Source organism: Sebastes umbrosus, chromosome 11, assembly GCF_015220745.1.
Source record: "Sebastes umbrosus isolate fSebUmb1 chromosome 11, fSebUmb1.pri, whole genome shotgun sequence".
Taxonomy (NCBI): Eukaryota; Metazoa; Chordata; class Actinopteri; order Perciformes; family Sebastidae; genus Sebastes; species Sebastes umbrosus.
This window is the reverse complement of record NC_051279.1, coordinates 16,105,733-16,122,730: the sequence shown is the minus strand read 5'-3', so window position 1 is coordinate 16,122,730 and position 16,998 is coordinate 16,105,733. Positions and strand designations below refer to the sequence as shown.

The following is a 16,998-nucleotide window of genomic DNA, read 5'->3' as shown; positions in this document are numbered from 1 at the left end:
CTTTATGAGAGCTCATATACACATCCCACCGCTTTGTCCCCTTTGAGTAAACGCCCAAGTATGAATAAATACAACACACTTCATAACACTTCCAGAAAGACACCTATAAACCTTAATGTCGCACACGGAATATCTGATCTTAACCGGACCCGCGTGGCCCGTGTGATTCACCGCTGTTGTCGCTGGTGCGCGTCTGCTTGTCAAAGGACAGTTAAAAGTAATAACCTGCGGTATCTTTATATGAATAAATGCTAACTTTGCTACTTTCCATTCCCATTTATAAAACACAATAGTGATTCAGCCGATACCTTTTTCATTTCCTGTTCTTCTTTGAGAAATACCCCTAGGCTCACAGAAAATGTCTTTTATGCTTCCGGCAGCAGAAGCAGTTTGTTTTCTGGAATAAACAGATGAAGAGCTTGAATAGTAAGAATGGAAACCTACAGAAAGTCAAACCTCATCAAAAGAAGGTGCAATGGAAAAAGGTGTTTCATATTTTGCTGCAGTATTTCAGTGAAGGGATAATGTTTATTGATCAGTTAGCGCCGAAGATGTTGCCAAAATAATAAAAAAATAAAGGCCTATGTGGATTACCTCTTAAATTAAAGCAGTAAGTCACAGTGAAGCTGCAGCGTGCGCACAGACACATGCTGTACACCCACACACAAACACTGATGGGGTGGAATTGCTTTGTCAAGCCCATGATGCACTTTGTTAGAGGTGGTTTGTCACCTTCCACCGACTCATTTCACATGCACAAATTCACGGAACTGCTTAGGACGTCGGCATCTAGTTTATGTATATGTGAGTGCAACTTGTAAACATGTAAGAACATTATTTCTGAGCATCTTGAACGTTTCCTTTCCCTTCCCCACACAAGCACACAAACACAAGGTCCACATGAATGCACGTTTTGCTGACTGTCTTATGATGATTGACAGGTCGCCGCCACATGGAGAGGCTTATTGACTTCAAGAGAGAGAGAGAGAGAGAGGGAGAGGGCAGGGACGTCAGATTGACAGGCCGGTAGAGGAAGACAGAAAGGGAGGGAGAGAGGTGTCGTCGGAGGAGGAGTGAGAGGACGTCAAAAAGATTGAACCTGAAATGAAAAATTGAACGAGAGAGACGGATGGAAGGACACTGATAAGGATGGAGAGACAGAGGAGGGAGTGATAGTGGGGGAGAAAGAGAGAGAGAAAGAAGGGGGGAGGGATGTTCCACTGATAGACTGTCGAGTCTGACAGAGTCTGCTCATGTTCAGTGGAGAGAGGCAGACACATCATGAAATACTGACACCCACAAACAGATACACCAGCTTGTAGAATCAACAGGATTTAAAGCTTCATGGGCGTAATCGTGTACTAACAGGTTTTTACTACGGCTCCATTTACTTTCATTTTAATTACCACACGAGGATCCAGCATGTGTTCCGTTGTCGCCTGAATTATTCCATTTTCATCATTGTCCTGCTGCATTTTCATGTTTTGTTGTTTGAATGGACCTTCACAGGCTTTGCAGAGCTGTACGTTTCTGACAGGTAATTTACTGGAGTGTGAGGGAGATATCATGCAGCAGGCCGGACTCTGGTAACGTTTCTCGGGCCTAGTTGTGAGGAATAATTGAAGATAGCGGGGCAAAGCTTCACCTGTAAAAGCACAAACTCAAAGTTTCAGTTTCCACTCTGAGTGCGTCACCACAAGTCACTTGTAAGCCTTTTTGTGTGCGGAGTTGAAATCTGGCATTGATAGATTTTTTTTGGCTCATTCATCAGCCAACAAAATCTTTTTGTTTGTGTTATCACGTTGGCCCGCGGAAGGTCTCCGCACTGAAACGTCTGTGCCGCGCTCGTCTTTCATGTTCTGCTTTGATAAAGAGTAAAAATAGAAAACTCTCGAGATGAAGTGAGGCTGAACATTGTTGTTTTTTTTTTTGGAGTGGAGGCTTTCATTGTTTTACTCCACTGATTCCACGCAACAGAATTATTTTTCCTAAATGGGTAATTGAGCACTTATCGCTTAGATTAGCATCGTGTCTCAATCTGCATGCTTTAATTTCAGGCCTCTGTGACCGAGTGTATGCGAATGCATTTAATTAATTCTCCACGTCACAGTGCATTAATACAACATCCATAATGCTTGAAATGTTCGAGCGCAATGTCATCTTCTATCTGACAAGAATACCCAGACGCATTTAAACACTTAAAGACTTCATGCTGATGCCTGCTTGTCCTACCAAGTCTGCTATTTATCTCGCTGCCCTTTTGTGTGTGTGTGTGTGTGTGTGCATGTGAGTTTGTGTGTTTATCCATCTGTCGTACCCTGAGAATAACAGAGCTCCTATTTGCCCTTAAAAGCCAAGTGCTTGCTCTGTTTGCAGTGTGTTTTATCTATTTTCTGAGCAAATTAAAAGGTCGAGAAGTGAATTTTAAGTAGTTACAACTTGTCGTTTGTTTAGTTGATAGAATCATTTCAGAATAATGCTTTTGCAATGACTACGTTTCTGTTTCCCCCCCCCTATTCCGAAAAAGACAATATTCCTACTAAGTGGTTTACATGGCTAATGGAAATGAATATTCCACTTTCCGTTTGCAGCCATGCATACTACGTAACCAGTGGCGGGCTGCGATAATTGCGCATATCCTAAACCTGTTGATATCCAAGTCTTTCGTAATGTTTAAAAGTAGGTGTGTTTCTCTGTGTTTCCGACCAGAAATGTGTGATTTTCTTTTGGGACATGCATCTCTAAGCCAGCCTTTGCAAACTGTTGGCTAGTTAGTTAGTTTGTAGGTTTGTGTACATCGCACAGAGCTGACCGTAAACATGCAAGAGGCCGCGTGTCGCAAACTTATTACAGTAACAGAATATTGATTCATATTTGATCAGCGCTTGCCTAGTTTGACCGTTTGATCGGAGTTTGTGAGTGATTGACAGCTGCCTGTTGAACGCACAGCCAATAAGAATGCTCTCTCTCTGAAATGACCTGTGATTGGCCAAAGTCTCCCGTCATGGGATTTTTTAAAAGCTGAAAACAGATCCATGAGGAGGTGCAGAAGTCTAGTTTTCTCTCAGAGCACTTGAATTACAATATGCTGAAAGGTTATTATGGAATTTTTGCCCAACAATGCCAAAAACATTCTGCCTACTGCACGTTTAAATAAAATATTCAGTCCATATTTCACCTTTGGATGTTTCCTCTAATGAAGTCACCGAGCTCTGGGCGTCTAGCTGGTCGTACAGTACATGACCAATCCACATTTTGCCTCTAGCCCTTAGTAACACACCCCTTCTCCCCCCGTTTGCTTTTAGCCTTAACTCTTTGTTCCTTTTGCAGCCAAACTGAAATGCAACAAAAAAAAAAAAAAAAACTCCTCCTGAAAGCGGTGTGAAACAGAATTTGCCACAGTAATAGCCGATGATTTGTGATAATGTGGGCTAGTAATAAGTGGTACTTAATTAGCCATTAGAGAGACAGAGGGGAGATGGTGGATAAAGAGGGGATAGATGGGTTTTCGCACAAAGCAATGAACCCCTGTAGCCCCCTGTTTTTTTTTTTGTTGCTACAATAGCTCCATAGCTAGTGCTTCTTCTGTCGTCATGGCGACTAATGTTGAAAGCCAGCTGTGGTTTTGTCTTGGAAGCCCATTAGGCTGGAGCTCAGTTGGCACTCCTCTCTGTCTCGCTTTTCTTTCTGGCTTCGCCTCCTTGGACTCACAATGATGAAAATATCCTCTCGGTGTTTAACTTGTCAGTGATATCGGACATGGGTCATGGGTGCTCTGTTTGAAGTTCCTTTTTTCTTATACTAGCCAAGTTGGCCACGCACAGCACAGACAAAAAGCAAAGTGAGTTTTAAATAGATTCCTTAAGTAGCTGATATCTTCTATATAATAGATCCGACACACCTCGCAGTTCAAGTATAGGTTAAAGCAAGTACAAGCAGATGAAGCGTTATTTGCAAATAGCATGTGACCGAGGTCTACCTGACGGATGGCACTACTACTCATTCCACATTGTCCTTCTGTCTGGCAGCCACCGCTTCTTGCCCCGGATCTCTTATTAAATGTGGCTCAGGAGAGGGATCTGAGTAATGTTGTTGTTGTTGTTGTTGAGAACGGTTTATCCTGGCGCTGGAGCTCTCTTTTCCCCGCAGCCCTGATATTCAAGCCTCCAGACCCTGACCCAAACACATCAGTCAGCGGGACATGGGTGCCATGTGACTCGGGCCAGGAAGTGAGGCTGAGGCAGGGAGAATGATTGTTATGCAGCAGATTGATCAGGTTTCACAGGACACCGCCAAACTATCAATCTGTAGGAACTATACACACACAGACGAGTGTGTGTGTGTTTTTGTGTGGTTTTTGCGCCGGGCAGGGTCAGGACCAGTGTTGTGTGTTTGGGGCAGCGAACGCGGAGAATCAATAGCTGGGTCAGAGGGTAATGTCTCACTGAGTGCTGAGTCTATACACAGCCATCAGACAGGATCACTATCAATCATGGGAGAGCTTAGGGAACATACACTCTCTTTCTCTTCTCCGTGTGTCTCCTTTGCCTCTGCTGGCCCAGTGTCTGATGGGATCACTATTGCTCATGTAAGGGCTTTGGGAACAGAGACAGCGGGAGATGTAGGGAAACAGAGAGATAGAGCGGCGCGGGATTGATGGCAGCAAAGTGATAGAATAAGAGGTTGGTATTGGCACATACTCGCTGAATGACACTTGAGAGGTAGAAAGTGCAGAAACCCTTTGGAGCGTAAAATAGGCTGGGTGGGCATGGTTGTGAAATGGACGATAAATTAAAGTTGAAAACAAAATCAATGAACACACAAATTAAGGTAAAGACCACAAGGCCCGGTCTCATTCACAGGTTAAACAACATTTTTCTTAATCGAGGTAGTACACTGTCTTTCCTCCTTCCCGTACCCGTCGTTCATCCTTTCATCCGCCCACGTCTCTGATCTCCTCTTCCTCTCGCCTTTTTTTTTTCTTTTGTCTCCGTATTCTGCACGTGTGTCGGGCCTCGGCTTCCCACCATCTGTTGTTTAATGCAGTTGTTCATTTTAATTTCCTCACAGCCATCCATCTGCGTGTCATCATGCGTGTTCGGACAAAACCCACACGAAATAAAGCGAGCATGATTGATTGCAAAAAAGAAAAGAAAACACATGCATGTGCGGGAGGACATGCTGGTCGTACACATAATGGGTTAGGAGGAGAGTGCGTCTGTCGAACGTGGCTCTGTGTGAAAGCTCAGTTCAAAGGGCTAATAACGCCCTGCCATTAGGTTTCGTGCTGCCGGAGCACTCTCTCTCTCTCTCTCTCTCTCTCACACCACATAGTCAATATCCACTGGCGGAGAGAGGGAGGAAGGGAGGAAGAGAGAGGGAGAGGATGATGGATGAGAATGACGAGGGGAGGAGAGGAAAGAGAAAGAGTGCTTAAGAGCTGGAGAGAAGTGAGACAAGAGCAGGAAAATGGAGCAAACGAGGTAGAAGATGTAAGAAAAGGGAGCGATTCGGAGGAACGCTGCTGCTCGTGTTATGGGATCATGTCAGTGCTGCGTGTGAGGCCGCTTGGCAAGAAACCCTGTTAGCTGTAATACTTTGATCAATTACCAATGATGAACCATCGCTCTGCAGGGCACGACTGTGTGTGTGTGTGTGTGTGGCGGCCTTGAGAGAAGGCAGCATATTCCAGTCTGTTGGACACACTCTAGACAGGTATTGATTTCAATGGGGAGAATTTAGAGCCTACTCAACCACTACACCCTATCAGACACACACCCTCAGACGTCCACACACACACACACACACACACACACCTACAGGCATGTTCCTCCAGTATTTTAGGGAGATATGATGGAGGGATGGAGAGGAAAAGAATAAAAATATGATAAAAATTTAAGGATGGTATTCTTATTCGCCAGCAGTCCCACATGTCAATATCGCCAATGTCAACCAATATTGAATTAGACGGCATATCCACTACGGGGGCATGTATACACACAAAGTTATTTTTTTAAACACTCTTGTGTGCATGCTTCCTCTCGGGCAAACAGGCAGAAACAGAGAAAGTGGGAAGAAATGGGAGGTAAGGAGACAAAAGAGAGAGGCAGAGCAGAGGGAGTGGGAAGAGGATACAGTAGGAAGGACTCCCGCCTGTGTTTGATGAGGGCCTCATTGATGCTACAGATCTCTGGGAGTCTCCATTCAGCGGGGGAGCCATTCAATTATACCTACCGCTCCGTTGGCTGATTGGAGTCCTCCCGCAACAATGTTAGCATCTCTGCAGCGAACCGAGATGGGATTAAGGATTCAGGCCTCGGGAGGCAGAGTGACTTTTAAGTCCTGATTGGCAATCATTTGTAACATTGCCAGACAAGTTTTAATCCAGCCCAACCTTGTACCCATCAGCAGTGTCTCCTTTGATTTATTTAACCTTGATTTACCTTGGCGTGCATGTTTTTTTTTTTTGGCAGTTACACACACTTAACACCCTCGCAACCCAGTCAGCCACCCCGGGGTTTTCTACTTTTGATCATTGACTAGTCGGACAGAATAAAAACGTGTGTGTCCTGTAGATGGAGATGTTCCATGCTAACATGTTAGCGTTCACCTGTGCTGAATGGCTGTGGGCAGCTCGCATTATCTCTCGCGAGAAAGTCACTCAGAAGCTCAAGCATCTCTGTTTGTCTTTTTGTATTTTTAAATTTTTTTATATCATCCAAGGTTGTGTCAGGGCAGATCATTTTACAAAAAAAAAGCTCACTTTCTCACTTTGGTGTATAAAACATCTGGTCATGTCCTGCTTTCCTACGGTGACCAGACATCCCGGTTTCAAGCTGTGTGTTCCGAGTCCCAACAAATATCTGTAAAACACTCAAATGTCCCGGTTTTCAACACAATTAAAATAATGATAACAATAGTATTCTTACTTAGACGTTTATCATGTTCTGTCCCACTCATTAATTAATTTGTATGCACGAGATAAGTATATAGAGAACCAGAACAGCAAACCCCACTGCAGTCTCTCTCTCTGTCAAAGCACAGTGTAATTGTGGCTTAACGGCAGAACGGCAGATCTGCTGGTTACATTTTGTGCAACCAGCATCAGACTGTTGTAAAATACCACAGAACCCCCTAGGCTTATGCTTATGCACATTAAACGTTTTGTTAGTTATTCTACACAGTTCCTTCTGCTCATCAACAGGCCTGCAGGCAAAACATTGTGAATCCTTTAAAACTTTTCACTCTGCTTAAAACTCCCTCAGGACCGGCCGTTCCTGTCTTTCACCCGGTGTCTCCGTCCTGGCCAAAATGTCATCTGAGCTCCACATTTTAATGATTAATTAATTATGTTAACCATGCATGCATCACGTGTATCATCATGCATGTGCACGTGTGTGCCGGTTCGTCTTAGCTTTCCTTAGTTAGCGGTCCAGCCTTGTTTCCTCGAGCCTTCCCAGTGGGATTTAGACCTTTCTTCTGTGTATTTAGACTCTGCCTAGCATTTGTGGATACCTTTGCCTGCAATGGCGAGGTGAAAACAATAACAGCCACACGCTTTCGTAGTCTACGGGGCACACATGAATGATTTTGGCGTCCTCATTGCTTATGTGGTATATTGACCAGTGGGCAACCGCCGTGTCTGAAAAGTGAAGCCGATACGCAAGTGCCTTAAACTTGCATTCTCTCTAATAGCCAAAAATGATAAAAAAAAGGTAACCCACAAGTTGGAAAACTCTTGCAAGATGGTTAAGGTTAGGCATTGATCTTGAATAGTTAAGGTTAGGATAGGTCATCAGGCAGCAAGTCTCACAAGAGTTCTTGCAAGTTTTTGCCAGATTTTGCAATTTGCGGGTTACCTTCTAGACACGACCAAAAAGAAGTCTGATTGTATAAGAGTCTATGAGAAAATGAGCCTACTTCTCACTGGATTTATTACCTCAGTAAACATTGTAAACATGAGTTTATGGTCTCAATCGCTAGTTTCAAGTCTTCTTCAATACAGCATGATGTTCATTTAGTAAATTATGGTCCCATTTAGAATTTAAATAGACCATAAAGCAGGGGATGCTTTAGGGCGTGGCTACCTTGTGATTGACAGGTTGCTACCACGGCGTTGTCCAGTCTGGGAGTTGTCCGTATTTTTATTTTAGAACTTTAACCCTTTCACAGTGTGTTTTCAGTTCATCAAAGTTAATTATAATCCTTTTTGGTTGCATAAAAATGTCTTATTCAGTGTTCGGTTGTAAAACCAAGAAGGCGACGGCCAAAATCCCAAACTTGAGTCTTCAAAACTGCAGTCCACAAACCAATGGGTGACGTCATGGTGACTACGTCCACTTCTTATATACAGTCTATGATATTGACCAATGTGCTATTGTTGCAGAACCATGGTATGTATTCAGTGTAACACTATGCTATGACTTTGTCATGGTTGAATCGGAAAACTAAACTCACTGGCTTAAATCTTTGAGCTCCCAGTCTGCCTAAGCGCCCCCCCCCCCATATCTACAAAGTCTGCCATCTTACCAACAGAGAACAGCAGAGTAAGCTGCTCCTCCAAGCTCTTGTTACAAAAAGGAATGATTGCTCTTACTGTCAAAGTGTTTTATTGATGTACGGCGCTCCAACAGGCCAGCCAGATAATAGGAAGGCAGGGGGTAACTCTGTGGCATTATATTGCCCACGACTGATTTATATAGGCAACATACTCTCTCTCTCTGCCTCTCTCTCACACTCTCTGATGTGATTTTACAGTAGTGACATTGATCCAGGCCCACTTTGATCTTGCTCTTAGCTGTTGCTCCCTCCCGCTATCACCCTCTCGCTCCCTGGTGGCCAGACTCTGCAGCTTTTAACCCCGACTACCCCTCGTCTCATCCTATAAACCCTCCCATCTTTCTATCCATCCTTCCATCGCCGCGTCCCTCCGGTGGATCAGATATAAGTGTTCTTTTGCTCATTGAAGCCTCCGCCGCGCTCCTCCGAGTTGTGTTGTCAAACGCATCGTCCCGCTCCATCTCTCGGCTATCAGCTTCAACTAGCCAGGTGTCACGTACGAGGGAGGAAATTAGTGGTGATCCAACACAAAATGAAAGGGAGGCGTCAGGAGAGAGCAGAGGAAAGCAACACATCGTGACATTTTCATAAGCTACTCCACCTCTTACTTTCTGTATCATTGTTTCTCTCCATCTGTCTTTATTTGGAATTTTCAGGGAGCATTACTATCCAATAAACTCCAATATAATAAAAGGGAATAAAAAATCCTCCGATATAGGGCCGCACATTCTGGGATAAAATGAGAATCATGATTTCCTCAGTCGGAGTGGATTTTCCCTCACGATTCTTTGGGAAACCAGTTTTTTAAATTAAATTTATATATTTATTTATTTATTGCATTCTCTTTTGTCTTGAAGCAGACTGAAGGAGGAATATGATGGTGGCTGGTATGGGGCTGTCACACCAACTTTGCACAAAGGAAAGGGCACATTCCCAACAGACAGTTCATTTCCAACTGCTTCACTTAAACAACTTAATTCACAGCACAGTCAGTTCATGGATCTTTCATTCTGTTGTCTAAAAAAAATCTGACATTTGTTTTCGTCATTGTCAAAGAATGGGGTATATTTATTTAATTCTCTCTGTACACATCAGCACATGTACCGTTGTGGTTGAAAACATTAGGAGCAAAACCATGTTGACAACAACATATGTACTCTGTGGGAACAAAAGAAAACACCCCTACAATGGAATATAATACAATGCCTGTGCAATAATTATTACTTTATTTAAAGCTACTACGAGGAACTTTCATTTTGTGTTGATTTTGGCGCCCCCTGTGGACAAAAGCGGAGGTGTTTCCGAGCACCGGAGTCCCTTTAGAAAACCTCTCATTGTACTGCAGCAGTTTCTGACAGTCTGCCCCACACAGTCCTAGTTCTGGTTCTCCAGTGCCTGCTACATGGCCCGGGTCTCCAGCAACACGGTGTCCGTGTTGGCTCCCAGCAGGGAGGAACCGGATCTGGGTCTGTCCAGGGCGAGCTGTTCGCTGCCGGAAGCCCCGCTGGTGTCTGAGCGGAAGGAGTTTCTGGTGAACCTGCATGCCGTAAATCGCTCCGTCTGATTTTGCGGGGAATCGGACCCGATGACAGGCGTTAAGAATAACTATATGAAAATAGCCAATCTTCTCGCTGATGGTCTTGTTTACTTATGTAGGTCATATAGAGGCATCAGTATTAAAGTGAGACTATTTCACAACCAGATAAAAGTTCCTTGTAGTAACTTTAAAAGTGACTGTGACTGTACTTTATGGTGTTGTTGAATTGGACTGCATTACATTGAAACGTCTTTCTAATATTTATGATATTTTTAAACTTAATGACATATGCAGGAGTTACAATTTGCCATATAATATACCGTACCATTCAGTGCAATAAAACAGCACCACAAACAACAGCCTCAAAAACACACTGACATTAAACATTACAGTATGAGTAGAGGTCGGTCTCTTCTTATTCTGACACTTATGTTCTGGTTACTGGCCAATACCAAGTTCCAGTCCAATAGCAAGGCTCTTTTTCCAGTGTAAAATCTGTGTATCTCACTGTGTGGTGTGGAGCTGATTGGGATCATTCTTCTATCTATCTAATATGAAAGTTTAACAAAACGTCATTTTCAGCTTTAAGTGAAAACATTCCTACACCAACATTCCTCAACTGTATTTAATGTGGAGTGGTCACAACTGGTCGATAACTTGATCTACTAAAAGGTCCGTGTCAGCAATCAACAAGTCAGTCAAAGACTGTAGTATTGGATTACATTATGTTGTACAGGGTTCTCTCTACATTCCTGGTCACTCAATGTACATGTAATGTGTTACTGTATACAAGTACGCAGAGGTAGGATTAAAAAAATCATGCTTTTAATACCTTTAATCCGCCAAAACATGCTCTCTTCAACACAAACGCACTCTTCAGTTATCTGTTTTCTGATCATCCGCAGCCTGAAACTAAAGCATAATGTGATTTTAAGCAGATTATTGTAACATTCAAGGATTCTCGTGCCTCTTTTACATGATATCAGAGTTCGCTGTTAAGACGCACTTTTGGTAAATCACCTGTTTTTTATGTGTTTTATGTGTGCACATGTGTGTATGTCAGAGACACACCCCCTAACGATGTCACTCCATCAAACATAAAAGGTTGGCAGGTGAGATGTGTCACACGAAGAGATACGCACACAGACCAAAGCACATGCACACACCCGGATACACACACACACACACATGCACGCGGTGGGAATCCTAAAGCAGGCTTTTATCTTAGAGGAGTGATTTACTTTCAGATTACTCAAGATGCTCCGAGTTGCCCTCCCCCTCATTTCTCTCTCTTTCTTTTCTGCCATTATCCCTTCATCTCGGAGAACTTGCTTTTCTTTGGTAGCGTAAAACTCTCCAACCGCCTCCTTTTTTTTTCTGTCTGGCTCTCTCTGCTGCTCTTTTACTCAATTTGCATTCACGCCTCCCTGGTGAAACCAAACTCATCCCTCACTCGTGTTTCTCTCTCTCTTTTTTGCATTCACTATAAATATAGTTCCCTTGAAGCATTTACGCTTTTTTTTCTCTACCACTAATACCCTCTGTAGGCTAGTAAATGATGTAATGAGAAAAAAAGTGATGAGAAGAGAGGAGAGGAGAGAAGGAAGAGAGCAAAGGATGAATGTTGAACAATTAATCTTCCCTTCATGTTAGTCCGAGAGAAAGGGATGAGAGGAGCGGAGAGAAGAGGGAGAAAGACAAATTCAGGAAGGATTTGAAGAGAGCGGGTAAGAAGTAATGGAGAGAGGGAGACATTGGGAACAGTGTTTCGATCTTCATTTAATAATTGAATAATAATCCCCCTTGAGACATGACCTAGAACTGGCAAAGAGGGAGAGAGGCAGCATCAGGCTGAGGATGACACACTGCTGCCCCCTTGTGATTTCATGATGTCACCACTATAACATCTGAGTGTGTGTGTGTGTGCGCTCACATGCTCATCGGCGTGTGTATGATTTACAACTGCAACCTGTCTCTGTCACACAGATATGAGCCCGTTGTCTGTGATGGGCAGAAAAAGAGGGGCTTTTGGACGTCAGGAAAGAATCTATTTCACTTTGTCACACAAACTACACACACACATACACTCCCAGACACAGATTCAGACCTTATCTTCCTGTCAAGACGAGTCTTTTTTGGGGTTGACGCTGATATATGAGCTTTGGGGGGGTTGGGAGGGGGGAGAACGTGGCCGGGACGTTGACGGCTGACGTGAGCGCAACGTTGCGCTCAGGTTGATGTATGAGCACTGGGGTTAGGGGACGACGCCGCGCTGACACCAGGAGAAGGAGCTGTGGCCCTGGGGCCTTCGGTCCATACTGAAGAGCCAGCTCCGCATTCTCTGCATGCAGCAGCCCCGCAGCCACAAATACACGCGCACACACACACACACACAATCTTACACACACACACACACCTGCTTTGTGTTATTAATAACTCAATAACCCTCAAAGAAGGATTTGTTTGACCCCTGGTGAACATTGAAGTTTAAATGAATGCATCGGAAACACACAATGATGCGTTGTCTTTGCAGTGTGATGTGTGTGAGTGTTGTGTAAAGGCCCAAAAATGTGCGTATTTAAAAATGTTGCACACATAATTGGGAATTAAGTAAACAGCATTGATGCTAAATGCGGAACTTCATGCTATGATAAAATAGTGCAGCTACATTATGAGTGTGTGACATTGGAGGAGGTGCTACTTTATGTGAGCATATTCAAATATTAGTGCTATTATTTAGTGAAAAATACCGGGCCTGATGCAGCAACGTTCTCTTAAATTTCTCTTATATTTTCTCCTAATTTTCTGTTAGGAGAAAAAATAAGAGAAGTCAACTCCAGATGCAGAAAACGTTCTTAACCATCCAGATCTGCTCTTACCCAGATGTGCTGAATGATGAATACCACCCATTGTTTATTATTGGCATAGCAATGCCCTTTAAACACTATATAAGGGCAGGTAGTAGCATAGTTAACACCCCCTAAACACAATACTGGCGTTTACAGGAAAAGCATCTAAGAGCGGTATATAAGCCATGCAATATCATCCAAGGGTTTTTAAAGTCTTAATTGGTATCACTGGACCAATAGTATTTCTTTAGCCCACACATTTAATAATCCAATCATATAATAATCTAAATTTGACTATGTGATATTCATGCATTTTTTTTATTTTCGTCAAAATTAAAACATGTTTCCTTGCATTGGACAAACAATTTCTGGACCATGAAAACAAGATGTTTTTTTTTCTTATCTTTCTCTCGACCACTCGTATAATTTTCTCTTGCCTTAGAGAAGAGCAGAAATAAGAAAACATTGGAGAGTGGTGGTCCCAGAAATCAACGGGTACTTACAAAATTAGAACAAATCGTTGATACGAACAAAAATAAGAGAAAATGTGCTGCTCCTGCGTGAGGCCCATTGTGTTCAATATGTGTGTAGTACTCACAACGTTTTCACTTTTAAAATGAGATTGTTGGATTCTGTTCATCATGTTCTGCACATAAAAGTATTTCATCCTGTGTTGAACATGTTAATTCCTTTATTTATTTTGTGTGTTTGCTAAGCAGTGTGAGCTGCATTCGATGCATAAATTTCATATTTATTGTTATTTTATTGTTATGAAGCACAAGGTTGATAACATTTCATTAGTTTCCAGGGGCAGTTTAGACATAATACTAAATATCTTTTTTCCCATTAAATTCTGCAAACATTTTGTGATTTTCCAGCGGGGGGGAAACGACCAAGAACATGTCCAATTATGATGTGTTGCCTGTAGTTAGTTTGAAATTGCCTGTAAAAGATTCATAAAAATGCTATTATTTTTAATGTCTAAATGAGACACCTTTTAATTACTATAATTATGATATGTGTATTCTGCAGCTTTGTTATCAAGCTCATTCTGACTGTTCCTCTCTCTGTGTTCAGTCTGCGTAGGGAGGGCTACACGATGCAGGTGAACGTCAACGACTACCTGGACATCTACTGCCCTCATTACAACGACAGCCAGCGCATGGTGGGCACCGGTGAGCAGTACATCCTCTACATGGTCAGTTACCGCGGCTACAGGAACTGCGACCCCCAGCTGGGCTTCAAGAGGTGGGAGTGCAACCGGCCCCACGCCCCCCATGCGCCCATCAAGTTCTCGGAGAAGTTCCAACGCTACAGCGCCTTCTCGCTGGGCTACGAGTTCCACGTTGGACAGGAGTACTACTACATCTGTGAGTGGAAACCAATATCATATTAATACATGTCACTATTTAGTGCTTCTGTGTGTCCTCAAAATATAGATGAAAGCGCTATAAATGATAGTAAAAGTGTGTGAGACCAGAGCAGCGATGTGACAAACACTCCCCTGTGAGATTAAACATGTTATTCTTTTATTGTTAAGTGGATTTGATGATTAACTCATTTACTTTAGACCATCCTCAGGTAATTTCAGGATAACAAATTGCTGTTTCACATCTAATCATATCAGCCTGCAGTCAAGCAACGCTCATCCATTCTGTTGATTGCTAATCAAATTAACTTACAACACCTTGCGCCAATATGACACTGTATGAATAATGAACTTTTAGCTTGTCATGAACAACAATTTAAAAACAAATACTTGAGGCAATAGATAAACGTCTCATGCATTAAATGGCTATATAATGAGTGCAGCACTCATTTAACCTCCATTACTTGACAGGAGACGTCTCCATACCATAATCAGAAAGTTGCTCTGTGCTTCACTGCAGAGAGTTGTTGTTTTTTGGTTTTCTGCAGGCATGGTGTTTGCAAAAACTAAAATAAAATGTCTTTCAATTATCAAATCAAAGGCATATATCAATTTAAAATATGTATGAATGTGGTGCAATTTAAGACATTTCAACTTAAAGGGAAAGTTTGACAATTTGAACATGTGCTTTTTTAAAACATAGCTTTAATATGCATTTTTAACAACAGACATTTTGACTTGTTATAGCAGTAAAAGCACAGGTGTTAGTTATAACATTAACAAGTGTTGAGCTCACCACTGAACAAATGAGTATACATTAGTGTGCTGTTCATGTAGGGCGACTGGTAAGACACAAAGTGAGATATAAGTGATGTGTCAACTAAACATTTTTAAGCCAGTCTTGCTATCCAAGTTCTGTACTTTTAACTATCTGCCACATTTAGTAGTAACATGCAATAAAAACACTTAAGCCTACCACAGTCACACTGGGCCATTCTCAAACCGGACCCGCCCCACTCCCACTTTGTGACGGAGTGAACTCTGTTTGTAGTCACACTCACATCTGAATGAAGCATCCTTCTTTAAGGTGTAGGGTGTAAATACAGCGGCAAGCTTTGGAACAAATTTCCCTCTCTTCGACGGAAACTGTCGTAGTACTCACGGTATTTAGAATAAAAAGAATATACAAAATACAGAGAAAGTAAAAAATAAAAATAAAACGTACTCCCATGCTTCTGTGGTGGCATTTTTCTTTTTTTGTATACATCTTCTCATTTTTAACTCTGATGTTTATAAGCTGCTTGGTTTTTGCAACAGTCCCTGTAAATATACAACACTTTATAATCAAATGAACACATCTACCGTTTTCTAGAGTAGACATTTGATCCTAAATACAATGTGACCTCGCTAACGTCTGTATGACAATAATAAATGTCTGTCTTAGTTTGAGCAGTTTGTACACGAAAGTTGCACGGAACTTACATTTGTCCGGAACGTGTTCAATGACGAACACAAAACGCCGTGACACCAGTAAGTCGGCATCAATGCAGGCTCGTTGTTGTATGGGTTATATAACCCACTTCCACTCCCAGCTAATTGGTTTGGGATGGCACTTAATATGGCAGACCCGCAAACGGAGTGGAAGTGGGTAGGGAGAGGGTGTAGGGGGTGGTTTGAGGAAAGTGTAGGAGATTGCCTCTAGAACTGAATGCCTTTCTCTCTTCGTTTTAATTTGTACCTTTCTTATATTGTATTATATCATGTATTGACTTGACTTTTATGTCTTTAATTATGTATTTCTGTATTGAGGCAGCTGTTATCCCATCTGCCTCTACTGGAAAGCACTCTGGGTCAACTCCTGTTGTTTTTAAATGTGCAATATAAATAACTTGACTTAAATTCATATACTGTACAAAGTGCTTATTTATTTCACTCTGCATTAATACGTAGAATACAGTTCAAGACTGACTATCTTTAGTTAATACAGCTGTAAGTCACAAACAGTCACTCTATAATTGGAGCTTGTGTGCTCCAGTGCATCCTGGGATTGCAAAAATAATAAGTGTAGTGATGCACATAACGTTTTATGTTATGTGTAAAATTGTGTGTTAACTGTGTTTGATGTGGAACAGTCACATCTGGCTGATTTGTTATCTATTTCATGAGGTCAGTGTCAGCGCTGATACTGATCCAGTGGTTTGGATTGGTGCATTACTTTTGATCTGAAAGCCCAACTTTGGTCTGTTTTTATTTAGAAAGACCACATAATAGAGTGGTGCAGGATTGAGTCCTAAAACCCAGATATGAGTTAGCGTTTTAGCACTTTCGGTTCCCTAGTCTGGAAGTTGGGGTTTTTATTTAGATGCCTGAAATAAGGTCTGTGGTTAACACAAGCTGAAGAGATTTTAACGTTTTGTTCTACGATACAAAATACGCCAGTAAATGGTAAAAGTGCGATGCTAACTTTCGGGTTGGCCTACAAAAATACGTCATCCCAGCAGCACTCCATTGAAAGCATTTAACACATGTGAATACAGAGGTTGATCTACTGTACGTTTTGCCGTGGCTGGAGGAAGCAGCAAAAGCAGGGAGGACCCGAATGCAGAATCAGAGACTGGTGGATTCAATGAAGATACTTTTAATCAAACAAAAGATTTAACAAGTTCCCAAAAAGACAGACAGGT

The 16,998-nt window shown here is 42.3% G+C and overlaps 1 protein-coding gene across 2 annotated transcripts in view; it reads left to right on the top strand.

Annotated features, from left to right (window-relative positions):
- The window catches only part of efna3b (ephrin-A3b), a 95,392-nt gene that overhangs the window by 64,291 nt on the left and 14,103 nt on the right, over window positions 1-16,998 (top strand). For both annotated transcript variants that reach the window (XM_037784633.1, XM_037784634.1), the window contains one exon: window positions 14,023-14,315. In XM_037784633.1, the coding sequence (XP_037640561.1) occupies window positions 14,023-14,315 (293 nt within the window). The remainder of the gene's footprint in view (window positions 1-14,022; window positions 14,316-16,998) is intronic.